At 40.0% G+C, this 27514-nt stretch overlaps 1 protein-coding gene across 1 annotated transcript in view; it reads left to right on the forward strand.

Moving 5' to 3' along the window:
* CD109 (CD109 molecule) overlaps positions 1 to 27514 on the forward strand; it is a gene marked incomplete at both ends in the record, with an annotated part of 163838 nt that overhangs the window by 129886 nt on the left and 6438 nt on the right. Inside the window, 11 exons of the mRNA XM_080700077.1 lie at positions 1122 to 1350; positions 2913 to 3078; positions 4521 to 4711; positions 5330 to 5485; positions 9031 to 9096; positions 12022 to 12164; positions 16265 to 16412; positions 19334 to 19436; positions 21395 to 21552; positions 22339 to 22373; positions 26557 to 26616. Of these exons, the coding sequence (XP_080556203.1) occupies positions 1122 to 1350; positions 2913 to 3078; positions 4521 to 4711; positions 5330 to 5485; positions 9031 to 9096; positions 12022 to 12164; positions 16265 to 16412; positions 19334 to 19436; positions 21395 to 21552; positions 22339 to 22373; positions 26557 to 26616 (1455 nt within the window). The remainder of the gene's footprint in view (positions 1 to 1121; positions 1351 to 2912; positions 3079 to 4520; positions 4712 to 5329; positions 5486 to 9030; positions 9097 to 12021; positions 12165 to 16264; positions 16413 to 19333; positions 19437 to 21394; positions 21553 to 22338; positions 22374 to 26556; positions 26617 to 27514) is intronic.

Raw genomic sequence — 27514 nt, forward strand, 5'->3', positions numbered from 1 at the left:
ATTTAAAAATATGAATAAATCAAATGCTTTTTATTTAGACAAGTTGAATCATCATTTCTCTTTTGTTTGTAGTTAATACTGCAATAAAAATACCTCTCTATTTAAAAGGCATTGTTAGATGTTGGTGTTGGTGGCAGGTGAGGGGTGGGGTGGTGCAGCTATAGACACACTTTGCACTGTGCTTGGCTTGAGGGCTAGACTTGGTGCTGGCAGGTTTGATCCATAGGCTGTAGTCCTAGAGAAGAGAAAATATCCATTTCCCTCAATTTCAAGTGTCCTGTTTTCTTGTAAACTTTATATTCTTCATCTGTAGCTTTATGGTAGAATAACATGTGTATAAGATCTTTGGATCACATCTAGAACAGTCCCAAAATGAGTAACTATGGATGGTTTATTTAACTCTCTTGGAGTGTCCAATCTCAGTTTATAACATAATTAGGCTGGCAGTGGATAGAACTGGAGAACATTATGCTAAGTGAGATTAGTCAGTCACACACAAAAAAATAAGAAATCAGATGCTCTCCCTATTATGCGGAGGCTAGGGAGAAAATGGGTCATAGGAGGAACTCTAAGTCAAAAAAGGAGAAACTATAGATGAGCAAATAAGGCGACCTAACTGAGGGGATGGGCGGGGGGAAGAGGGAAATTCCCTAATGTGCATGATGTACCTTAACAAACATATCCGAGTCAATCACTAAGCCAAACATGAGAAGGAGGGAGGAGGGAGGGAATGGAGTGGAAACCGAGGAAGGGCTGAATGAGTGATGTGTGCATGTATGCCTCTGCCATCTTGTACTCCATTAAGATGTATGACTACAATGCACCAATAAAAAGAAAAAAAATAATTAGGCTGGGTTAGATGATTTCTAATTTCCTTTCCAGGTCTGGTAGTTTGTGATTCTGCCTGGAATAGCTTGGCCACACTCAAGTGGAAACCAGGTCCCCGGGCCAGGAAGGTCATTTATGTTGTTTCTCTGTGGTCTTTCTTCTCTGTTCTTCAGAGTTTCTGCTATTGGGGAATTTTCAGATGGGAAAACATGTTGCTGCTTTGCTTGCTCAGTGTTACTTGGAAGACTTTATAACGTTTATTTTATGTATTTCCCTCCCCCCTTTTCACCAAGGCTGTCAGCTTTTGTCTTAAGATGTTTCCTTGAAGCGGATCCGTACATAGATATTGATCCGAATGTATTACATAGAACATATACTTGGCTCAAAGGACATCAGAAATCCAATGGTGAATTTTGGGAGCCAGGAAGAGTAATTCACAGTGAACTGCAAGGTGGCAATAAAAGTCCAGTGACACTCACAGCCTACATTGTGACTTCTCTCCTGGGATACAGGAAGTATCAGGTACTTGGTCTCTAGTAAATGATAGGTGGGAAATCCAAGATCTTGATAAGTCAAAGACATATCTGGAAACTTAGATATTTACAAATTTATATTGTACTTAAAATATGAATTTGGGTACCTCTTTGTAGTCACTTTCCCAAACTGAGGACCAAACTCTTAACCTACTCTCTCAGAGTAAGAGGATTCTAAAATATTTTCCTCTATAGCTATTGAACTTGCTAGTAGTAAGAGAAGTCAGTACATATTGTTAGAGCAAAGAATATTCTTTAGAATTTAGGAATGAGTTCTAGCAAGTTGTGGTAGTGAAGGTTTTTTTTTTTTTGTGGCACTGGGAATTAACCTAGGGGTATTCTACCTCTGATCTACACTCCCAGGCCTTTTTCTTATTATTTTTTATTTTGAAACAGGGTCTCACTAGATTGCTGAGAAATTCACTGTGTTGTTGAGGCTGGTTTCAAACCTCTGATCCTCCTGCCTTAGCCTCCCAAGAACTGGGATTACAAGCATGTGCCATGATGCCTGGCGATGAAGAATTTTTTATTTCTAAAATATCATGGAAGAAGCCAGGTGTAGTAGTGCATGCTTATAATCCCGGTATTTGGGAGGCTGAGACAGGGGAATCACAGGTTTGCAGCCAGCCTCAGCTACATAGTAAGGCCCTCCAAAACTTAGTGAGACCCTCTTTCAAAATAAAGAATAAAAAGTCGGATTGGGGATGTAGCTTGGAGAAAGATGCCCCTGGGTTCCATCGCTAGTACCGAAAAATAAAAATCATGGAACAGTCAAAATGTCTATTAATTGTGTGCTTTAGGGTGAAATGCTGTTTGGATGAGAACAAGTGTGCCGGGAGAGCTATGCTCATGAGCTTAATTGTGCTATCAATTACTGTTAACTGCATTTCACAAGATCAACAGATGTTCTCTTAATATATTAAGCTCCTACTATTTTCCTAGCCCAGCACTAAGCATATAGAAAATGAACTTTCTTCTGAATTTATAGATTCAATAGCTAAGATTAAATATGAGAAATATTTTTCTTTTTTTTTTTTTGTGGTACTGGGGTTTCTGGAAGCCCTTCTACCTCCGGGATACACTCCCAAAGGCTACACTCCCAGACCTATTTTTTAACTTTTTTATTTGGAGACAGGGTCTCTTAAGCCAGCGTGGCTGGCTCCGAACCAGCGTGATCCTCCTGTCTCTGCCTCCCAAGCGCGGGGATTACAAGCGTGCACCACCATGCCCAGCACGAGAAATATTTTTCTTAAGTTGTGTTTTCCCCTTTATGATACTCAGCAGAACAAACAGTGGCGAAAGCCTACTTTTATTTCTTATTCCTTCAAAAGAAAGGTGTCTATTTAATCATAACAACTGGAAAGCGATAATAATTTCAAAATGCATGCCAAATCTTTGAAAGCTGTTGAGCACCATGGGATTCCCACGGCCTATGATAAAGTCAGGTAGACACTGAAATGCTTTTTGAATGACTGTTTCGAAGTAGTCTTTGTTTTAATGTGTGCTTCTGGGGTTGTTTTGAATAGTAAAACATGTATCTTTTCTCCCAAGCCTAATATTGATGTGCAAGACTCCATCGAGTTTTTGGAGTCCGAATTCAGCAGAGGAATTCCAGACAACTACACTCTCGCTCTTGTGGCCCATGCTTTGTCATCAGTGGGGAGTGTGAAGGGGAGGGAAGCCTTGGCTATACTGACTCAGCGTGCAGAACAAGAAGGTAATGCGTGGACCACACTGAGGCTGTGGGACTGTTAAGCATTATGGGATCTGTAAATTATTTGAGAAAGTGCTATAAGCCAGGAGTGAAGATGATTACATTTACATCTTTGGGATGAGATGAAAAATGGAATGAGATCAGGATGGGGCTGACGTGGGGACGTTGCTTCCAACCTCTCCGGGAGTTCTCTAGGAGTTCCCCTTCTTTTAGATAGGTTCTGCCCGACATCACTTACCGTTTTAGTTTCTGGTACCATTTCTGATTAAATGGCCGTGGATTCTAGAGAGATATGGGTTCAAATTTGAAATCTGTGACTTACCTTATAAACTGGCACCTATGTTAGGGTTGCCACAATAATTAAATGAGATAAATCGCAGAGCCTGATGGAGCAAGTGCTCATAAGTGTGATCTAAAGACAGATATTGAAAAAAAAGGTTGCCAGTAAGTGGATTATTTGTATGATTTTTAAAAAAAAATAGAACTGCTTATGGGCTACAAAAGGACAAACCCCACAGGTGTAGTTACCACCCAAATGTTATTTCTCATTCAACCTAAGTGTAACCGCCATGTAAGTAGTACTAGTTGCTAGAGGGGAAGAGACACTATGTAGGGCGGTCTTGCAGGGGCTAGAGCAGGATGAGCTCTAGGGAAGATTAATGAGTTGACTGGGTCCCTCGTTTTTTCCCTTGGAGATCTGGATTTTGAATGTATAACACCAATGTACAGATAATGTGAAAGGGAGAGTTTTCCTAGAATGTGAGAGCTGTCAATGGCAGATTCCCAGGAAAGAATCCCAGAGTTGTTTTCCATGCATCTTCCACTATTTTGAGGATCACCCCATTGGATAAACTTTATACATTTTTCTGGAATATAGTATGTTCTTTCTCTTATTTATAGTTGTTTAGTCTTGAGCCAAACCTGAAATTTCTCTCTGGAAAAAAAAATTATATATATATATATATATATATATATATATATATATATATATATATATATATATATATATATATATATGGTGGTACTGGGCTTCCTGGAAGCCCTTCAACCTCCAGGCTGACCTATTTTATACTTTTATTTGGAAACAGGGTCTCCTAAGCCAGCGTGCGCGGCTGACTTCGAACCTGCGCAATCCTCCTATCTCTACCTCCCAAGCTTGGGGATTACAAGCATGCGCCAACATGCCCAGCTTGGAAAATATTTTAATCCAAACATTCTTAAGGACAAGCAATAGGAAAAGGATGAAAATTTATAAGTTTTAATCATTAAAAAGTGACATATAGAAATGTGTGTGAGTACACACATAACATGTTTGGCATACATGTATACATAGATTCAAGTATTGTTTTATGCTAGTCAAGTAGGATGTGGACCAGTGTGGGAATATGGAATGGTATAAAGTGTACACTTTGGCAGTTGATCTGAGCGTTGCTGCTCTTTTCCAGGAGGCATGCAGTTCTGGGTGTCCTCAGGGTCCGCGCTTTCTGAGTCCTGGCAGCCGCGCTCCCTGGATATTGAAGTTGCAGCCTACGTGTTGCTTTCACACTTCCAGCTGTCTCAGTTTCCCGAGGTCATCCCGACTATGAGATGGCTAAGCACACAAAGAAATAGCTTGGGAGGTTTTGCATCTACCCAGGTGAGAGATGAGTTGTCTGCCATCTTTAAACTAAACGCATATATATTTTAGGAAGCGTATTGTTGCTTTTTTTCCATGACTTCATAACATTACTTAGTTGAAAAGCTTAGTAACTTAAGTCAGAGGCTTAAGATACTAATTTTAGGGTGAGTGGCTGAAGGAGACACTTCCACTGATGCCATGCACATATTATCAGTGTCAATTTTAGTGTCATGTGTGCAGGAAGAGCCCGGGGAGGCTCACCCGGGCCATGTGGAAGTGTGTTCCTGCCACTCTCAGCCTCATTATGATGTGAGATTGCGGCATACCCACAAAAGTATATTAAACTATATTCATTTTAATTTTTTCTATCTGATCTTAATTGGAAGTAAGTCAGCTTTCCATCCATCTTAGCTTTTTTGCACCTGTGGAAAGTGATTAGGAGGAGACGCTCAGTGCCACGCAGCCAACATCCTCTGAGGCTTCTCTGTGCTTTAAGCCACGAGATTCAAAAATGAACTGGGCGAGTTCTACTCTCAAGGAGGGGAGGTGAACGCACAGTGGCCTCCCCCAACAGCAGTACGCCTTCGCAGCCTTGCTGTGTGCTTACACGCGCAATCACTTTTCTTCTCTCAACAGGACACCATTGTGGCCCTGAAGGCCCTGTCTGAGTCTGCAGCCATGATGAATACGGAAAGGACAAATATTCAAGTGACTGTGACGGGATCGAGCTCACAGAGTCCTGTGAAGTTCCTGATTGACACACAGAACCGCTTTGTCCTTCAGACAGCAGAGGTGTGGACGAGGGGTGGTTATTTAAAAGTCTGTGTAGATGATATTGGAATACTGCTTTATTATCTACTGACTTCAACAAACACTTGTTCTCAGACCTCTGCAGAGAGGTGGGAGTGTGGTGCCCTCCTTTGGTTCAAGCTATACTCCCAGACCTATTTTATATTTTATATGGAAACAGGGTCTCACTAAGTTGCTGAGAGCCTCACTAAGTAGCTGAGGCTGGCTTCGAACCTGTGCGATCCTCCTGTCTCAGCCTCCCAAGTGCGCCACCACGCCCGGCAGAATAAATACACTTTGAGCACTTCCTCATAAGCACTGTGTTAGGTTACCTTATTGTATTTACTTTTTTTTTTTTTTCTGGTACTGGGGATGGAACCCAGGGCATTCTACCTCCGAGCTACATCCCCAGCCCTATTTTTTTATTCTTTATTTTGAAATAGGCTTTCACTGAGTTGCAAAGGGCCTCGGTAAGTAGCTGAGGCTGGCTACGAACCACGATCCTCCAGTCTCCGCCTCTTGAATGCTGGGATTACAATTGTGTGCCACTGCCGGGCTCTGTATTTACTTTTCAAACCGACTCTAAGATAAGTACTTTTTTGTGGCACTAGGAATTAAGGGGAGCTACACCCCCTCCGAGCTATACCCCTGCCCCTATTTTATTTTTATTTTGAAACAGAGTCTCCTTAGGTTGACGAGAGTCTCACTCCTTGCTGAGGCTGTCCTCAAACCTACAATCCTCCTGTCTTAGCCTCCCAAGTACTTGGATTACAGGTGAGCACTGCCACTCCCAGCTTAGATAAGTACTTTAATTGCTATAGTATATGGGAGAAAACTGAGCCTGGGAGAGAGTAGTAACTTATAATTATTAATACATATTAATTATGAAAATTAATGGGTTTCACTGTGGCATTTCTGTGTATGTATATACTGAGCTTTGATCATGTTTTTCTTCCTTTCTTTTACCACCTCCTGCTCCCTCTCCCCTGATGCCCACCCAATCCCTGATAGTTATATTCTACCTTTTAGGTCACCTTTTTCCTTTAGCTTGTGTGTGTGTGTGTGTGTGTGTGTGTGTGTGTGTGTGTGTAAGAAAACATGTGATACTTGTTGTTCTGTGTCTGGCTTATTTTGTTTAACATGATATCTTCTGGTTTCATCCAGCGACAGGGTTTTGCTTCTTCATGGTTGAGTAATACTCTGTTTGTACATACCGTGTATTGTCAATCCATTCATCTGTTGATGGGCACCTAGGCTGATTCTTTATCCTGGCTATTGTGAATGGTGCCACAGTAAATATTGAGCATGCAGGTATCTGGTGTATGCTGACTTCATTTCCTTTTGATATATACCCAGCAGTCATCCCAGCTGGATCATGTAGTAGTAGTAGTTTTAGTATTTTTAGAAACCTCCATATATACATACGTATGCATGTATATACCATAGTGGCTGTGATAATATACATGTCCACCAACAGTGTACAAGGGCTCCTTTTTCTCCATATCCTACCTTTTTTTTATAGTAGCTATTCTAACTGGAGTGAGATTGAATCTCATAGTAGTTTTGATTTGAATTTCCCTAATAGTCAAAGATGTTGAGATTGCTGGGCGTGGTGGTGCACACCTGTAATCGCAGCACTTGAGAGGCTGAGACAGGAGGATCGCAGATTTGAGGCCAGTGTGTAGCAACTTTGTGAGATACTGTTATCAAATAAAATAAGGCTGGGGTGTAGCTCAGATGTATATCCTGGATTCTATTCCTGGTACTACCATCATCAGCAACAAAAAAGATGTTGAGTAATTTTTATATCTTTATTGACAATTTGTACTTCTTTTTTGAAATATCTGTTTAGTTCATTTCTTAATTGAATTTGTTGTTAGTTTTTTTAGTTCTTTTTTATTTTATTTTTGATATTAGGATTGAACCCAGGGGTGTTATATATCTGAGCTATACGTCCAGCTCTCTTTAATTTTTTAAAAAAATTTGAAAGAGGCTTGCCGAGTTACTGTGCGCTGGCCTGTATAGCCTGTGTATGAGATTCGATTTCAAAATAAAAATAAAAGGACTGGGGGTGTAGCTCGTAGGTAGAATGCCCCTGGGTTCAATCTCTAGTACCAAAAAAAGAAAAGAAATAAATAAAAGAATATATAATTAAAAAGAAAAAGCATAACAATAATGAAAGATAGACGAGGTGGAGAAAAAATGAGCAAAGAATTCTTAGCTGCAGGTCTTGGAAACACAGGCAGCAGTGGCCGGCGAGGGCCATGCTGGCAGAATCCCTCTGGGTCCTCTGAGGGTTGAACCTGCCAGGTGTGTGCAGTGGTCCCAGCTGCAGTGTGTTGCAATTGCTCTCCGCTCTCACCACGCTGGTGCCAGCTGTTTCTCCCAGCAGGTTAAGCAGAGTGTTGGCCTTGGAGGGCAGTGTAGATTCTTTCTGGAGGTTTTTAGTCTGCGCATATTGGGGCATGCAAATGGCAAAGCCTCTGAAGGTTGGGGAGCAACTGAACCCCGAGTTCTGTGCTGGAGGAGGGGCTGTGGCAACCCAGTGCTTGGCTCCCCTCCAACCCGGTGCCTTCAGACGTGGCCCCTGCGTGAAGCCACCCTGGACCAGTGGTGTTCCCAGGCACAGCTGCCTGTTGCTAACACCCTGACTCTGGAGCCCGGCCCTCTGCTTCTCTCCCCTTCACAGCCCGCGCTCCCTGTGACATTAAACTCTCATGGGTTTGTGTCAGAGACTCCCCCCAGCCAAGAGTGTCTCCCGTGGCTGCAGCAGGCAGGGGTGCAAAGAGAACCCTGATTATTCCACATATTCTGGAGAGCAGAGGCCCAGACAATGGCACCCTTTTAAAGATGGTCCTAGCTACAGAACTCTGAGTTTGCTGAGAGAAGCCGTGAAGTTCCTTCTCTAATGTCCGCTGCTCTGTGCCCTTCTCTACCTCCCGGTTATTCTTTGACCTTTGACTCTGGGGAGCAGATGGCCGCCTGCCCAGGCCAGGCGCTGGCGTCCGTGCTTCTCTTGCTTTGCTGTTCTTCCCAGTCTCTGGACTTCCTCAGGTTGTGTATTCTTTGTTTTCCGTGGTCACTGTTGCTCACAGCCACTCGCCTCTTCAGTTACTCACCTGTTGCTTTGTGTGCATCCTGTGGAGGGGCAATCTGGTGCGGGATTCCTCTATTCTTCCATCTTCCCAACCTCTTCAAAGCTAGTGCCCTGCTCAAGACTGTGATAATGTTAACAGTAGGGCTAGGGTTTGAACCCAGGATTCCAAGACCATATTCATTTCATCTCTATGGCATGCCCTTTTAAGAGAGTTGTTAGCACCAGTCGTAGAATTCTTTCTCTAAAATGGAACAAAGAAGCTGGGTGTGGTGGTGCACACCTGTAATCCCAGCACTTGGGAGGCTGAGACAGGAGGATCACAGGTCTCCTGAGCCCCAACACACATGGATAAACGATGTGCCGGTGCGTGAGAATGCCGATCTCTTTTGTGGCATGGAGGGATCAGGCGTGGAGAAGTAGCCTCAATACTTTCCTTTTTACCTTTATTCAGCTCACTGTGGCGCAGCCAACTGCAGTTAATATTTCCGCAAGTGGTTTTGGATTTGCTGTTTGTCAGGTATGTAATGTTTATTTTTCAATCAGCTATGATTTAATAGTATTGTCGTGGGAGCATTGCTAAGTCTTTAACTAAACTATGTAGCTTGTATTACATCCTTAATAACTTATTCAAAATGTTACTCTAATAAAAAGCATTATAGATGTTATGAGCTGGTGAGTAGAGAGAAGTTATATGTATTGATAATCTATTAGAAAAATATTTGGGGGGGATTATTGTAAGTCTTTCCAAGTGAGGATTAAAATTCCCCAATATGATTTATGTGAATAGGTAGGAACTTCAACCTTTTTATTTTACAGTTCGGAAATTGTAATGTTGGTAGAGTTTCTACTGTTACCTTAAAAACAAATATACATTTATTTAAAAATTCTCAATATTCGTATATAATTAACATAAAGATCATCATTGTGTTACAAGTTATTGTCTTGAAGCTAGGAAATGCAGTCCTCTAAAAATCAGACTTATATAGTAGTAAATAAAACAATTAGAGAATGATTGTGTTCAGCGTTCTGGTACAGGAAAAAAATCCAAAGAAACTTTTTATGGTACAGTAGGAGACATAATAAAATAGAAGTAGCATGAAAAATACTTTCTTGAGATAACCATTACATTAAAAATACATTAAAAAGCATGGAGACTTTACATTTATCCTATTGGAAACCCCAAATATTTGATAGAACTACAGATGATTATATGCTTGGGTTGGAAAAACAACCCTGAGACAGTTGCTGAGAAGTTAATAGGATGGTCATTACAGACAGAGGCACTTTTTGAAAAACTGGTACAATTATTCTAATTGGGTCAACAGGTACACTGTTAAGTAGGGTGGGTGTACCTTGCTAAGCAGGTATAATTAGGAAATTTCTAAATAATTTCTAAATATTTTACATAGTACTCAAAACACAGTAAACATTTTTTTTTTTTTTTTGTGGAACTGGGGATGGAACCCAGGGGCTTTCTACCTCTGGGCTATACTCCCAGACCGATTTTATAATTTATTTGGAAACAGGGTCTCACTAAGTTGCTGAGAGCCTCACTCAGTAGCTGAGGCTGGCTTTGAACCTGCGTGATCCTCCTTTCTCAGCCTCCCAAGCACTGGATTACAAGCATGTGCCACCACGCCTGGATCACAGTAAACATTTTAAAAAATCAAGGAAAAATTATCATAGTGAAAAGCAATGGTATTGGATGGAAAGGCTAGACGGCAAAAGAGTGAACAGTTTATATTGATCACTCACAAAAGCTGGGGAGTTCTCATTCTCATTGCTGCCTTTCAAGATCCAGAGTGTATCCAAAAGTAAATATGAAGCATATTTTAACATACCGTAAAATTATGTATATTTAAATTACCAAACTTACTGAAATTCACTTCTGAAAAACCAAATGTATATAAGTCACCCGAACCAAATGATTGTTACTTAAGTTTTGAAGGGGACTGGGATTGGTGTCATACCTACTGGTCAGAATATTCACTATTCCATGTCTGTATCAGAATCCAGAAAATGAAAGGGAGGGACCAAAAGGCTTTTCTCATGGTGAAGGGAAAAATATTGCAAAGAAGTTGGTTACCCAGAAGTGGGTGTTGAGATTTTTGTATGGACCCTGGAAAAAAAGAGAGCAAAGAACTCAAGTTTGCAGTAAAAGTTAACCCGTTTTGGGGAATAAAACCGAGGCTGTTGAACAAAACAAACAAACTGCAAGATCTTTTGGAGTTCTCTAGTGAGCAGCTGCACTTTGCTGTGGGCCAGATATAAGCTGTGACAGTTACGGATGGGTAGTAATTAGACCTAGTTCACAAGTCTAATAGTCCAGTTCCTGTTTGAGGACATCCATCTCTAAAGGGACCGTTACATGGCACTGGAAAGGGGAGGAAAGATCATTTTTCCAATTTTATGAAACCATTCTCCAACTGCTCCAGGAATTACTTTGATTATTATTAAAATTAATCATTAATTTTTGTGGTTTAAGAAAGAATTGACAAGTGTCAGGACGATGAAGTGAGTGGAAGATTATATGAGTTTGGGATGTGGCAGAAGGGAAAGATCGGGACTATTAGATCTGAAAAGTGTAGTTTAGTGAGAAGACTTTTTAAAGTGCATAAATAGAAGAAAGGCAGTAGGTGTTTATTTCTTAGGGGTGTGTGTGTGTGTGTGTGTGTGTGTGTGTGTGTGTGTATGCATGTGTATTTTAAGCTGAAAAGAAAATATGTTATTTAACAATATTTAGCTTCATATGAAACTTAGTATCAAAAAAGTGGATGAGATCAAACATTTAAATAGATTCCTTTCCACTTTGGGATGAGGCTGGCCTAGGAAATTTTGATTCTGATTGGGATCCTTTGGGAAAGACACTGGTCTCATACTGCCCCAGTGCTCCTCCAGAACCTTTCTATGAGTGGTGAGGCCAGAGTATACACTTGAAAAGACCCTGTTGACTTGAACCCATCATTAGTTTTATTATCTTGGAAAGCATTGTATAATGAAAAAGAATTCTCAGCAGTTGAACAGGTGATGTTTTAGTTTTCATTTTTTTTCGTGAGAGTTTCTAAGGTTCCAGTTTGTGAAAAATCACTCCATTTGTGTGTCAGAAGATGCTCTCAAGAAGGTTGGTAGTAGCTTCACTTTTTCCCTTGAGGGTGTGTTTTATATTTTTTGAAAAACCAATATCCCATGATTACTATCCACAATGTTCCTAGGATATTTGCTTTGGAATATAAAACCTAAGAATTTTGCCAATTTTAAAAAATTTAGTAAACATTTACAGTATTTGGTAATAATGATGCATTGTTAGCCAGTGAAACTAAATTTTTCCTAGTGAAGATTAAAAATTCAGTTTCCAAAAAGATCACTAGCTAATATTTAGAATGTATAATGATAGAATTTTATATGTAATTTATTATTTATGCCAATTTGTTATTTATTTCAGCTCAATGTTATTTATAATGTGAAAGATTCAGAGTCTTTTAGAAGAAGAAGATCTGTCCAAAATCAAGAAGCCTTCGATTTAGATGTTGATGTAAAAGATAATAAAGATGATATCAATCATGTCAATTTGAATGTGTGTACAAGGTAGGCATCATTTTAGGTCCCTCCTCTTCTTTCTTTAGAAAAATAGATTTGAAGATTTAGTTATGTGTGGTTATTAAGTTATAACCTATAAGGAGTTAAACTTAATAAATAATTCAACTATGTATTACACTTTAGATTATAAACCAAAAGGACTATATGTTATTTAAGCATTTCTTAGAAATGCCTCAAAATTGCTTACAAGTTTTTCTTGTATTTATAACAAATTTTAATAGAAATATATGTATAAATGAACAAAAATCAAGTGTAGTTTAGGAAAAGTATTTCATGACCAAAACTAATCATGTTTAACAAGACAAAATGATTATTCTTTGTGAGTTATTTTTCTGTTGAAATAATTTCACTTTAGATTCAGATTTACCCTTCCCTTTTATACTTTTGACCCCAAGCTTCATAGAAGCATGCATATTCAATGAACAGAATTATTTTGTTTTTTAGATACACTAGAAATATTTCAGTTTAGATCCCCATTTTGGGTAATTAAGCCCCGCTAACGAAAGCTTCTGGATGGGCTTAATTAAGATGACTCTTGTATTGGTTGTTATCCAAAGCATTGGAGAGCTTGTTAAGTCCAAGGAAAAGAAGTTCTACCCCAGGCCTGGTGACCTCCCGAGAGGGCTCTGAAGCTGCCCTCGTTGTTTTCTCGTCATTCTAACACACGCGCAAGTTTTTGAGTAACGCTTTGAGAAGTTTTTGAATCAGAGGCTTTGCAGTTTCTTCCTTGTCAGTCTACCCTCTTGCACCTGCAGTATTTGGGGTTGAGCTGGAAGCTACAGAAATACTGCTCTGACAATGAGGAGCTGTTGTTTGCTCTTTTCAAACACCTCACAGCATTATGGCTGAACTTAGCTTGTTGGGTTGGACATCACGGATGCTGTCCTGAGCTGCCAAAGTGCTTCTCAAGGTCACCTCTGAGTGTTTATCCAGGTGGTCAGCCTTCTTAGCCACTGCCGCAATCCAGTCACCTCTGTTATTGCTACCATCTGCACTCTCTTTTGACCTTCTTGCTCTTGATTTTGGGATAAAGTGTCACACACACTTGCCCCATTTCTCACCTTCTTGGGCATTTGGGACCAGCATCTCTTCAGTGGCTTTCAACTGAGAAGGAAGTAAGACTATTATTATTATTATTATTATTATTATTATTAAGCTTACAATTGGCCTCTGTTCCAGAATAACAGTATCAAGTTATTACCATTGCCAACAATTATAACCTACAATTATCACAAACTTACATCTAGGCACTGCACAGAACATGTGTATAGGCATCTCAGTTCTGTGCAGTTCAGTACTCTTCTTAGCTCTGCTTTTCTCTTTGATCTACTCATTCGTTTACTTATTAAGAATCATTAAGTCTCCTCTGTGTACTTAATCATAATGTTGAGCCCAAACAGGCAGCAGCCGTTTCCATGGAATTTACTGTTTGGAGGGGGAGACAGAAATTAATATAAAAACTTCTCTAAGTAAGTCTAAAATTCTAGTTTTGAAAAGGTCAAAGATGAAAAGCTTTATGAAGTTGTAAGAGGGAAATTTTTACTTCTCAGGGAGGTCAAGTGAGAAAACAAAGGAGGATAAGAGGTAGAACTAGGGCTCGGAGCCGGGCGTGGTGGCGCATGCTTGTAATCCCAGTGCTTGGGAGGCTGAGACAGGAGGATCACACAGGTTCGAAGCCAGCCTCAGCTATTTAATGAGGTTCTCAGCAACTTAGTGAGACCTGTTTCCAAATAAAGTATAAAATAGGTCTGGGAGTGTAGCCCAGAGGTAGAAGGCCCCTCTACCCTCACCCTCAGAACCACCAAAAAAATAAAGAACTAGGACTTGGACCATGAAGAGGCCTAATAGTCTTTACCCAGTGTCAGGAGTCACATGGGCAATAGACTGTGGTTGGAGGTAGAACCTGAAGAAGAGAATATCCCCAAGTGAGCCTAGAGGTTTTATAAAAGCCTCCTTTTCCTTCTCCCCTCTTCTCCCTGTCCCTGTTCTCCCACTGAGCCCAGGTCCTTGAGGGCTAGGCAAGCATTCTATTCCTGAGCTCTATTCCCAACCCCTTTACTTTATTTTGAGACAAAGTCTTCCTAAATTGCCCAGTGTGTCCTTGAACTTGCAGTCCTCCCGCCTGAGCCTCCCAAGTAGCTAGGATTATACGTGTGCAACACCATGTCTCACTATAAAAGGATTTTGAATGCTACTATTAGTTTTCTGAGAAAAAAATCTTATATTAAACACAAGACATAAATGAATCCTTTCCAGTGGCACCCTATAAAAAATTGCCTGATATTTCAGGCATTTTGTTCCCAGCAACAGGAACAAAACTTGACTTGACCTCAGACAAGATTTTCTGTGTGGAATGGTGGTTGAAAAAATTCTGGCTCTGGTTAATTTTTCAAAAGCCTTTGGTCAACCGAGGCACTTGGATGATGGACTCAAAGTACAGTCTGCATTGTACCTTTCAGTATTTCAGCAGATTGGCTGTTTTTCTCATCTGTGATCTTTGATTACACGCAGACACCTCTAGTTTCAATCCTGTTGCTGGTTTTCAACAGCATCCACTCTGGCTGTGTGCATCACCCAGCAGCTGGCTTCAGTTGCTTTGGACCCCCTGAGCCAGCTGAGGTCAGCAGCTCACTGTATGGCTTTGCAGTCAGTCATGTTTGGCAGGCACCTGCTTGCTGTTCCAAAAAGCAAAGTTTTCTAACAGTTCTTCTCACTCTTACCATCTAAAAGGACAACAGGAAGTAGCCTAACAATACTTAGGATCCTTTCATGTTGGAGGCGCACTTCTTTCCATAGCAACACTGCTCTTTTTGTTCCAAATGCAAAGCTATTTTCACCTATTCATCTTAGAAAAATATTTACTTTAAAGGAGACAAAATGTCACTGGTGCCTAGATTCTTTGATGCCCACATTGTGTGCAATAGGGTGAAGGGAGGATGTGGCGTGCTGGGCGTGGTGGTGCACACCTGTAATCTTAGTGCGTGGCAGGCTGAGACAGGAGGATTTCAAGTTCGAGGACAACCTCAGCAATGTAGCTAGACTCTCAGCAACCTAGGGAGACCCTATTTGAAAACAAACAAAAATAAATAAATAAAAAGGGTTGGAGGTGTAGCTCGAAGGTAGAATGCTGCTGGGTTCAATCCCCAGCAGCAGCACCCCGCCCAAAAAAAAGAGAAGGACAAGGTGCAAAATGCTTTGCAAGGATTGTAATTCTCTCAGAGTGGCCAAAGAAAACACAAACTGTGTTCACATATCTGGGAGAACACAGGGAGAGCTGCTCACTGCTAGTCTTCTCTTAATAAACCCGATGAAGGAGAGGTTGCTAAGGTCTTGGCTGGTCTACCAGTGAGTAGTCATGCGATGCCTTCTCCTAGGTCCTGGGTTTCAGCTGAGAAATGTAATGCTGTCAACTTTGGAGAAAATGAAAAGTGAAGTTCACTTTGGAATCACCACTAATAAAACACCCTATAATTTGTTGAAAAGATGTACACTGTACCTGCTGTAGCCGACAAACACAAGTCTTACAGTGCAGACATTTCATCTTATCTGTGCAATGAACCAACTGCTCTACTATATTCCAAATGAACATATCGGTATCAACCTTGCTAACAAGCAGAGGGGCAAGCAGAATGGGATGTGGCAGGAAACACACCAAGTGATGTGTGCACGTGTGACGTATTGTTGCAATGCACCAATAAAAGAGAAAGAGTATCATACACATAGGAAAGGATGGCCTGGTTTAAAATTCTCCATAGTACTTTTTTTTTTTTTTTTTGGTGGTACTGGGGTTCCTGGAAACCCTTCTACCTCCAGGCTGCACTCCCAGACCTATTTTATATATTTTTATTTGGGAACAGGGTCTCTTAAGCCAGCGTGGCTTGCTTCAAACCTGCGTGATCCTCCTGTCTCCGCTTCCCAAGCGCGGGGATTACAAACGTGCGCCACCACACCCGGCTCTGTAGTACATTTTATTTGAACTTGAATAGTAATTGGAATAACATTTGGTAGCTTTAATTTTCTTATGAAGATTATTTTATAACAGCTGTAAGTTTTTTCTAACAGATTTTCTTCCTTCCTCTTTGACTAAGGTTTTTGGGCCAAGAGAGGAGTGGCATGGCTCTTATGGAAGTTAACCTTCTCAGTGGCTTTACTGTGCCTTCAGACACAATTCCTCTGAGCGAGACAGTGAAGAAAGTAGAACACGATCATGGGAAACTCAACCTCTATTTAGATTCCGTAAGTAGGAAAACCTAAGTTTTTATAAAGGTCATTATTGATAGTTACTGTTTATTGCGTTCAAAAGTCTACCTTTAAGGTTTTCTTTAAGCCATGGTTATTTTTAATTTAATTTAATTTTATTTTTTTGCGGTACTGGGGATGGAACCCAGGGGCATTCTACCTCCAAGCTACAACTCCAGTCCAATTTTTTATTCTTTATTTTGAAACAGGGCCTCACTGAGTCACTAAGTAGCTGAGGCTGGCCTCGAACCTGTAATACTATTGTCTCCGCCTCCCAACTACTGGAATACAAGTGTGTGCCACCATGCTCAGCTTTATTTTGGCTTTTTGCACCTTTGATTTAATGTGGTGACCATGCTGTCTCTGTTGCTCTTAATGATGACCCTGAAGAAGACCTCGATACGAAATCCTTATTTCTTGCTGTGTCCATCAGCATTCTCACTGCTGTGGTCCAGAATACCTGATGATCACAAGTTAGAGGAAGGAAGATGTATTTACTCACATTTCTGGAGGTATCAGTCCATGTCAGGCTGGGTCCATCAGGAGCTCAGGGCATGTCAGCAGGAAGCAGAGAAAAGCCAGGGCTGAGGGTGAGGGACAGATATGATCTCCACGACCACACTCCCAGCTACTTCCTCCTCCAGCCACACCCTTCCCAACTCTTACCACCCAGTAAATCCACCAGTCCATCAATGGACTCATCCACCGATGAGATCACAACACTCATGATTCAGTTATACCACCTCTGAACATTTTTGCTCACATGAGCTCTTCTGGGGGAAATTCTATCTCCAAACTATAACACATGGTAAATGTAAAATATTGCCATATTATAACTTCAGGAGGTCAGTCTAGATCTCAATTTGAGAACTCATTTTCCTTAGGGAATTGCTAAACATATTTGCCTAAATGCTGAAGATGTAACATAATTATATGTTTTAAATTGTTTTCATGAAGCTTTTAACAAATCTCCAAATGGTTAATATTCCTGCCTTAAAAAATCAGGGGTTTGCTGGGCGTGTTGGTGCATACTTGTAATCCCAGCGCTTTGGAGGCTGAGAAAGGAGGATCGTACAGGTTCAAAGCCAGCCTCAGCTACTTAGTGAGGCTCTCGGCAACTTAGTGAGACCCTGTTTCCAAATAAAATATAAATTAGATCTAGGAGTATAGCCCGGAAGTAGAAAAGCCCCTGGGTTCCACCCCCAGTACCTCAAAAAAAAAAAAAAAATCAGAGGTTTAAATCATAGAAGAATATTTTCAGAGGTTTGATTTTAAGAAAGAAATATTGTATACCCTTTCCATTGCTTTATAAATACTACTTATCCAAGAATAAGGTATAAAAATATGCCAGGCAAGCCAGGCATGGTGGTGCATGCTTGTATTCCCAGTAATTGGGAGGTTGAGACAGGAATATGGCGGGTTTGTGGCCAGCTTCAGCTCCTTAGTGAGGCCCTCTGTAACTTAGTGGGAACTTGTTTAAAAATGAAGAATAAAAAATAGAACTGGGGGCAGGGTGATGTAGCTCCAAGGTAGAATGCCCCTGGGTTTAATCTCCAGTACTGGGGAAAAAAAAGTCAGGCAAAGGTAAATGAATCCCAGACTCTGCTCATTATATCTCTGAACTGCTGCTGGCATGTACACCATTCTTTTCGTCTATCATCTATATGAAACACATAAGGTGAACTGAAATTGATTTCTAAGCATTCTTAGGATTTCATATTATATGGGAGAACACATGTTTCTTATTCCAGTTTTGTTAAGTGTAAGTCAGAAATATGTTACTACATATTTACCATTAAAAAGCTAGTTTCTAAGTGTTCTTATTTGTGTTAGCATTTTAAAGATCACTCTGGTTTAAGAAAAAAGTCACTCTGGTCACTGTCCTATTAAAACTAATTCAGTCTTTAGTTCTTATGCTGTTCTGGAATTTTCTTATGTTGAATACCGTTTGAAATACATGTACCTGATTTGGAACTTGAAAAATATAAGGTTTTTTTTATTTACTTGATTTATTTTGATTGTGGAGTTGTCTTGCATCTCTGATATTTTGTTAAATATCTTCCTTTGAGTGTCTACTGATTTGTGATTAATTTGGCTTTTCATTTACTGCTATTGGCAAATAATGAACGTTTGAAGGAATTTACTAAATTTTTGATTCTTTAACTGGCATTGTCAAATTGGCATAAATTGTCCTTCTTGTAGATGGGTGGACTGGCCTTTATTTATTTATTTCCTTCCTTCCTTCCTTACTTGTTTACATGCTTACTTCCTTACATGCTACTGAGAATTGGGCACTCTACCACGGAACTACATCCCCATCCTTTTTGCTTTTTGTTTTGTATTTTGAGACAGACTCACTAAGATGCAGCAGCTGTCCTTGAACTTCTGATCCTTCTGCCTCAACCTCTCAAGTCACTGGGGATTTCAGGCATACCCCACCGTACCCTACCTAGGGTGGCCTTTTGAACCAAATATCAAGCAATATTATTTGTGAAGTGCATCCCCCACCTCGAAGCCTCATTTATTTGGTGAGGTGGCTCGCATCAGCTGAGGGAAATTCTTTGGCTTCTGTGTGCCATTAGCAGCAGCTAGAGTTGGGGTGTACTCCTGGGAACAGGGGATCTGGGTGAGCCACCATGGTCCCAGCAGGATGTGCCCGCGGGCTGGCTGCTCACTTAACAACTCTAAGTCTCAAGATCCCTTTCAGTAAAATAGAACTGAAACCAGTACTTATCTTGTAAGGGTTGTTTTATATGGTAAAAAAGATAATTCATAGAAGGCACATAGCGCAGTGCCTGGTACGTAGGCATCCTCCCTAGATGTTAGTTTCTGTTTTCCTAAAATGACAAGAAAAGTCTCTTACTTTATTATGAACACATGGTGTGTCAAGCTCTTAAGAATGTTTTGTATTTTCAAAGGTAAATGAAACCCAGTTTTGTGTTGATATTCCTGCTGTGAGAAACTTTAAAGTTTCAAATACCCAAGATGCTTCAGTGTCCATAGTGGATTACTATGAACCAAGTAAGTGGTGGTGTGGACTTCCTCACATTTTAGAACTTAATGGGCATTCACGTGTCCATTCACTTGCAGTGGCCATCTAACTGGACTGGTTCTGTGGACCAGTCGGTAGGGGAGAGTGTAGGAGGGCGATGCAGGCATCAAGCTTCCACTCAAATAGACGATTAACGATTTACCAGAATCACATGAGAACACTTAGCATATGAATGTTAAAGAGAAAATTTTGCACATAATGTTTTGGGCCTTAACTTACAATTGCAAAAGAAAAGGTGATGAGAGTGTCCAAGATTTTGCTTCTGTCCCAAGCACCCGTTTCATCTGGGGTGCCATGGGAGTTCTCAGGAGAGACCAGGAACAGTGGTCACAGTGGCCTCTGGGGTAGCTGTTTCCTCAACTGAGGGAGATTGGTATTTTGCTAAACATATGTATCCTAAGAGCTTTTTTAATGTGTTAAGGACATATATAGTCTATTTGGAAGATAACTTGAACATAATTGATTTGACTGGTAGTTTCTCATTTTATAAAAGGATAGGAATTTAGGATATAAAAATAGAGCTGTTCTAGAGAGTCCCCCAAATTACTTATAAAATTTGTCACAGAATTAGTTTCTGTGACTGTGATTTCTGGGCTAAGTTTCTAATTGTAATAAGTCTTATCCTGAATAAGTACTCATGGTGGCTCAGAATCATCATGATGTGTGACAAGATCATGTGTTAAGTAGTTGTAGACAATTATGTGTTAAAATAAAGCTAACTCATTCACATTTGGGGTAGTACTGTATAGAGTATTCAAAACCAGTTCTCTCCCCTTTGGTACGTCTGTAAGGCAATTCCTCTTGTCTTAACCTTCCTATTGGAACCAAGGAAGAGAATATACTCAAGTTCTTAGAAAACAGGCATAGAACCATTTTTTTCTGATGGAGGGATGAGATACACGGCAGAGACCCAATGGCAGTACCTCCTCATCAAACTTTTTATTTAAACTGGTTGCAACGACCCACACTTGATGTTTGAGGTTTATTCAGTTTATGTAATTTTTTTGTGGCAAACAACTTATTTTTGAAGAGTCCATTTTGAAATGAAATTCTAGGGCCCAGGATGTAGCTCAGTGGCAAAGCGCCTGCTTTGCAGATGCAGCGCTCTGGGTTTGATCCCAGGTTCCAAAAGGCAAAAAGAGAGAACCCTTTTAAAAATGAAATTATAGGAAATATAAGAATATTAAAAAACCAACCTATTTCTAAAAATACTCAAATATGTTTATTGTATAGAAAATTATTTCTGAAAAATAATGAAATAAATTTGAAAACAATGTGTTTTTTAATAAATTGTAAAATAAAACTCAGTTTTGCTTTGCAATGAGTTTATTAATAGATTGTTGTAGGTACTTTATGTACTTTGGGTTGGGTACAATTTATAGTGCAAGCTACTATTTTAAAAACTACTTAGATTCAATTGTTTTTAGATGGTATGTGCTCAGTGTTTTAAAACATTTAAGCATCATATAGATAGACTTCTTTTCATACTTACATATTTTAAAATAAAATCAAGGTCAAGATCTCTTTCCAGTACTTATAGTGATTAGAATTTTATCTGAATAGATAGAAAATGTCATCCTAAAATAGCATCTTGAGGAGGTTAAGTGGTCCTCAGTTTAAAACCATTGCCATTCCAGTGAGAGGTCAGAGTGACGCTGTGATGGCCATGTGCCCTTGCAGTTCGTTTTCTCTCACTCAACGTTGGCCAGCAGCTGGTATAGACAGATTGGACTAAATGCTTGTTTCTCTCTTGGATTTGGTTTACAGTTTGGGCCTCTCTTGAGCATTTCAGTTGTTTCTTGCAAAGAAAAAGTAAAATTATGCAAAGAACGGAAAACTTTCCAAAGTGTATTGAAATGCTTTTACATTTTGGCAGTAATTGTCTCTAAAGGGAGAAATGCAAACTGATGTGTGCCTTTTTGAACAGGGAGACGGGCAGTGAGGAGTTACAATGCCAGAGTGAAGCTGTCCTCCTGTGACCTCTGCGGAGACGCCCAGGGCTGCCAGCCCTGTCAGAATGGAGATGTGAGCTCCCGTCCTCACTCTTCAGTCCTTGTTTTCTGTCTCACGCTTCTGGCTTCTCTTGTCTTTGCAAAGTTGCCTGTTATTTATTTCTTAAGGACTCCAAGCAAAATTGATGTTTCCTGAAGTCCAATGTGATTGTTTTCCTAATTGACTATTGCCCTTGACTATTTTGAATAACAAAGTGCTGGGGTGGGAGCATCTCTAGGTGGAGCTGCCCACCTGACCTTTGTGTGGAAGAGCAGAATGATTGCGTCTAGGTATCTTTATTTCCCCCTTTTGAAATCTTTTAGGATTTTTGGCAAGAGTTTGTTTTCTTCAGAATAAAAGTGTTATTTTAGAAAATTATTGTTCTCAGTTTGTAAAAGACCTGAGCCTAGGTTCTGAAGCATTATTACCCACCAGTGTTTGCTTTACTATTAGAGATAGATTCCTGGAGGCAGCAGCCAGAAGAGCTTGTTCTGTTCCCTCCCCACCTCCAGTTTAATCCTGCTGCGCACCTCATGGCGTCAATATAGTTTTCTTTAAATTTTTTTTTTTTTTTATTGGTGCATTGTAGTCATACATCTTAGTGAGTGAGTACAAGATGGTAGAGGCATACATGCACACATCACTCATTTAGCCCTTCCCCATTTTTTCTTAACTGGACATCACTTCCTTCTCTTTAGAATGTAGGTGGTACATTTTAAGAAATTAAGTGGTCATTTTTTCCACTCCATATCTGCTCACATACCCTGGGCCTTACCTCTCCTCTTTTTTTTTTCTCCTGGAGAAAATGAGAAGGGCCGTGTGCTGGTACAGAGGGTGAGGAGCCTATGAGAACTGCCCCCCACACTGGCTCTGTTTCAGGTGAACGTTGAAAAGCACTGCAAGGTGTGCCCGAGGTGACTCAGACCAGGTGATGGCGCAGCCCACTGATGTCCTTGTGGTCGGGGGAAAGTATGGGGCTGACAGGGACCATAGCGTCTGGACTAAGTCTGAAGCATCATAGTGCAGGCCAGGGGTCCTATAGAACCTCTTTCAGGCTCAGGAGTCTGAGTGTCAGACTGCCAGCTGTCAAGTGACATCTGAGGCTTGCTGTGAACCTTTAAGCAGATTCCTCACTTCTGAGCACAAAGGTCATTGGTTACCCTGTATTCTGAAGGGTAATACTCATTTTTTCTCGGTGAGAATTTTAAAGAAAAAATCTTTTCCCTCTTTTCCTTCTTTCTTTTCTTCATTTCTCCCTTCCAAATATATTGAAGTCTTTTATGTATGTAAAAAAATTAAGCATTTTAAAACTAAATCTAAGAAGTGATTTAATTTTTCTCCTAGACTCCATGGACATGGGAAAATACTTGCTGTGGCTCCAAAGAGTTGGTTTTATAATATTTTTAGCTATTTAAAAATAAATCTAAGCCGGGCATGGTGGCACACGCTTGTAATCCCAGTACTTGGGAGGCTGAGACAGGAGGATCTGGGTTTGTGGACAGCCTCAGCTACTTAGTGAGGCCCTTTGCAACTCAAATGAGACCCTGTTTTAAAATAAAGAATAAAAAATAGGGCTGGGGGTGTAGTTCGGAGGTCGAATGCCTCTGGGTTCCAACCCCACTACTGCAAAAAAAAAAAAAAAATCTAGAAAAGTATACAAATATATCTCTTAAAGATTTTTTTTGAAAAGCTCTTATTTTAGTGAATTTTAAGAAATTATTTTGGAGCGGATGTGCATACATTGCTTATGGATATTTTGAATACCAAAGTAGGAATGCTCAACATAGTATTTTAACGCTTGCATCCTATATGTAGAAAACAGATCCTCAGGGAGTGGTCTATGAAGAGTGGTTAAATAGCAAATATATAATTTTCTTGTATTTATTTTTAACTAGAAAAAGATTTCTTATTCTGTTAAACCTTCTAAGGAGTATGTTGTAACGTGGCGCTGGTTGTATTTGGGCCTTCGTGTGGTGGGTTTTGACCATTATACTTTGGGACATCTTTAGAGGTGAAATCTTGGGGTGAAGTGCAGGGGTGGTTTTTTATTTTTGGTGGTACTGGGGTTTCTGGGAGTGCTTCTACCTCCGGGCTACACTCCCAGACTTATTTTATACTTTTTTATTTTTGGAAACAGGGTCTCTTAAGCCAGCTGGGCTAGCTTCGAACCAGCACGATCCTCCTGTCTCCACCTCCCAAGCTCGGGGATTACAAGCGTGCGCCACCACGCCCGGCTGCAGGAGTGGTTTTAAGGACACCTGCCCAGGGAACCTTGTACTGACCGCCAGCATCTCAGATGCGGCAGTAAATCATTTATATGAAGCTTCTACCATCATTTATTAGGCAACGCTAGCATGGAAAGGCCACTGGAAGACAGGCTTTCTCTGTTTTGGGCTTTACTCTTATCTTTTAAAACCCAGAATTCAAATACTTTTTTTGGTGAAGTGCTTTTGATTTTCAGGTTAAAAGTTTTCTGTAACTCATCTATTTTTAAAATGAACTTAATCAAAAGTGAGACAGAAGAGGAGAGAGGGTTAGTTAGCACTGACATGTGGCTTGCAGGCCTGTGGGGGTGTCCTAGCCTCTTCCTCCTTTAAGGAGGAAGACCTTTCTTTCTTAGAGAACTGTGGGGTGGTGTTCTGCTACTCACAGTGGGCTTGGTTTAGAAGAGAGTAGGCTGCAGGCATAAGAAGAGGAATACCTGCAGTAGTAACAATTATTAGTGTAGATTATTTTTCTTCACATGACGTAATAGTATTCTTTGAAAAAATCATTTTACATTTAAGCTTCTATATGCTGAAACTCACCAATTAAAATAGTGTCAGCTGGGCGTAGTTGTACAGGCTTGTAATTCCAGCATTCGGAAGGCAGTCGCGGACAGCCTCAGCTACTTAGGGAGGCCCTTCGCAACTCAGTGAGACCCTGTTTAAAAAAAAAAAAAGACTAAAAATTATGGCTGGGGGTGTAGCTCGGAGGTAGAATGCCTGTGGGTTCCATCTCCAGTACTGACAAAAAGAAAATAAAAAAGGAAAAGAAAAAGCGTAGTGTCAGTTTCATTCACAGGCATGAACCTAAGTCCTCCCTTCTTTTCCACCTGGGAACCTTATTAAGACACCAGCATATCTCACTCACCACTGGTTTCACAGATTGAATGTTGTAAATGACTAGTAGCCAAAGATTCTAAGATAGAATAACTTATACTTGGATTTGCTATCTTAAGTTATAGTTCTAAAGAAGAAAAGAAAGTCTATTGATATGTGCCCAGTCAATAAAATGATTCCTTTTATTATGCTTTTCTGCTGCACTTTGATCTTCAAAATTTCCTAAAAGCAGTATCTTGGGTTTAGTGTCTTACTTTCATTTTAATAGAGGGAACATTGTGCTCATGTAGAAAGCAGATACTAGCCCTTCCTTTGCAGTTTGTTACTTAAATATACAGCACCGTCCCCTACACACAGGAGTCTTCAGAATTCCAGGCACAATGCTCCTTGCCCCTATTCTTTTGAGTTTGGGTACAGTTATTTTTTAAGAGTCATATTTAGAATTTATTTCTGCTTTTTCTAAGTATAGTTATAAAGAGTCTGGCAATATGCTGCTGATTATCTTTATTTTGACATAATTTAGTTGTTTAATTTGACACTTCTGGCTGTTCCATGGCATTAAAAAACTGGAATATGATTTTTCCTTATCTTTTCCTCAGATTATTTTTACTAACCTTCTGTCATATAATCTGGAGTTTTTTGTAATAACTTCTTTTTCTCACTTGCTTTATTGAACAATTGAATGCTCATTTCTACAAAAATGTGCTGTAAATACATCTTTGGCAAGATTTCTCATCACAAGATTAGTAATTGTTTTGAGTCCGCCAAGTGACTATTGTGGGTCAAAGAACGATTACATATTCTTGGGTGCATCATTTTTTTTTTGCATGCTGTAAATCTAAGACACTTATAGTAAGTGGCCTCACTCTTGGCTGCTGTTAGACACAAAGAAGAGTATTTTTCTTTTGTTTTCAAACTCCAGGGAGGCATAGCATTTTTAAGAACTTAAACATTTCTTGACATCTATTCAAATGACATTTATGTTAGTACTACATATCATGAGTTACTTTGGGAGTAACGTGAGGTATAGTTATTTTTTTCATTACTTATTATCCTTTCTTCCAGAAATGAAGTTGCAATGTGACCTGTAATTTAGCATATATCGGTGCGAGTTGGTTTGTTTTAACACTATCCCTAGGCAGTGAGTTCTGTTTTCAAGCTACTCAGCAAGCACAGTATCACATTGCATCATTCCATAAAATTCATCGTCATTTCTATTTCAATTTTAACACAGCAAAATAAATATTTCTTAAAAGATTTCCGAGCTAACTTCAAAGAATCCTTACACAGTGCAGTATGTTCCTCTGTGATAGGGATGATACTAATACACGCGTTGCTCTGTTTAAGAATCTTTATCTCATGTTGCCATGAGGCTAAAATTTTCCACACTTCTCCCCAGTGTATTTAATTGGTGGTAGAAGGTAGTTCCATGCTCTATTTTAAAAATTTTAAGATTTTGATAGCTTCAATAGAATGTGGCTTGATTAGGGTCCTTCAAGTCTTTAGTTTTGGACTTTTACTGTGGTGCAGTTGACATGGCGATCTCTTGTATACATGAAGCTTTATAATATTTCATCTAAAAACCCTCTATTTTGAGAAGTTCTTTTACAAATGAGAAGAGTATTGTTGAAATAAAACATTTTTCTGGCAACTAAAGTTTTGTATATTGGTCAAGTTGATTCTGAAAGTTTTTATTTTAAATGTTGGAGTATTGTCATTGTTAATTGTACCCTACCATGTACTCAATAAGAAATTGTGATTTACCAATAAAACTTAAAATTTCCATTTACTTATTACCTGTGGTTTTTTTTTTTTTTTACTCTAGTTTAAAGCATGTTTACAGCACTCTCCCTTAGGAAGCCTACCTAATTATGAGAAATGAGATGTCTGAGGGTAGGTGAGTGTGGGCGTAAGTGTGGCAGCGGGTTGCCACTAGTGAGGCTGGAGACATTTGGTCACCAACTCCCGTCACCTTTCTTCTGATTCTTTGATTTAGGTGCTGGTGTGGGGTTGTGGAGAAGAAGGTGATACACAATAAAAAACTGATTGATGTCAGGTGAGCACTCATGGTATTTGAGGAAGTTATCTGGAAATGTAGAATGCATAGGAAAATGGGAGCCGTGAATGATCACATCCAGAGTGCGACTCTTTAGGGACACTTTCTCCACCTACCCAGTGTTCTATAACATTTCTCTTGCCATGAATTTTCAGGGCTTCTGTGAGATGCTAAAGATAGCATAGTAGCAATGTCAGGAGAGAGTGAATTCTCACAGCTGGTGCTGCTTACATGGCTTCTTGTAGGTAAAGGCCAAGGAAGCCGGTAAATACCCACAGTGCACAGGACAGCCTTCTACAGCAAAGAATTATCCTTCTCCAAACAACACAGATGCTGAGTTGCGAAGCCATCTGGCTAAATGATGCTGGGTACTTGTAGCTTACCTCCTAATGTCAAGTAACTTTAACATGATTAATGCCTCCCTCCTACCATGGCTTTAATATAGACTGTCCCTACCAAAACATTTTTCTTTTGGTACTGGGGATTGAACCCAGGGCTATTCCACCTCTGAGCTATACCAATAGCCATTTAAAAATTTTTTATTAGGTTTCTGGAGGCCTCACTAAGTTGCTGAGATTGTTTTTGAACCTGCGAACCTCCTCTCAAATACTAGTATATAGACCCACACTACCAACCTGGCTGGACTAAATCTTATGTTGAGGTTGAATTCCTCAGTGCAGTGATGTCGAGGAGGTGAGACTTCTAGGGAGTAAATGGTCACTGGGGCTCCATCCACATGAAGGGGCCAATGCTGTTCCTGTGAGAGCAGGTTAGTTATAACGACAGCAAATTGTCATAAAGAGGGTCAGCTCCTCTAGCCTCTCTCTTCCTGTGTGACACTCCTGCCCTGCGATGACCTGCTCTGCCTTGTGACTGCATGGTCCCCACCACCAAAGGA

The sequence above is a fragment of the Muscardinus avellanarius genome, assembly GCF_963383645.1.
Source record: "Muscardinus avellanarius genome assembly, chromosome: 8".
NCBI classification, from domain to species: domain Eukaryota; kingdom Metazoa; phylum Chordata; class Mammalia; order Rodentia; family Gliridae; genus Muscardinus; species Muscardinus avellanarius.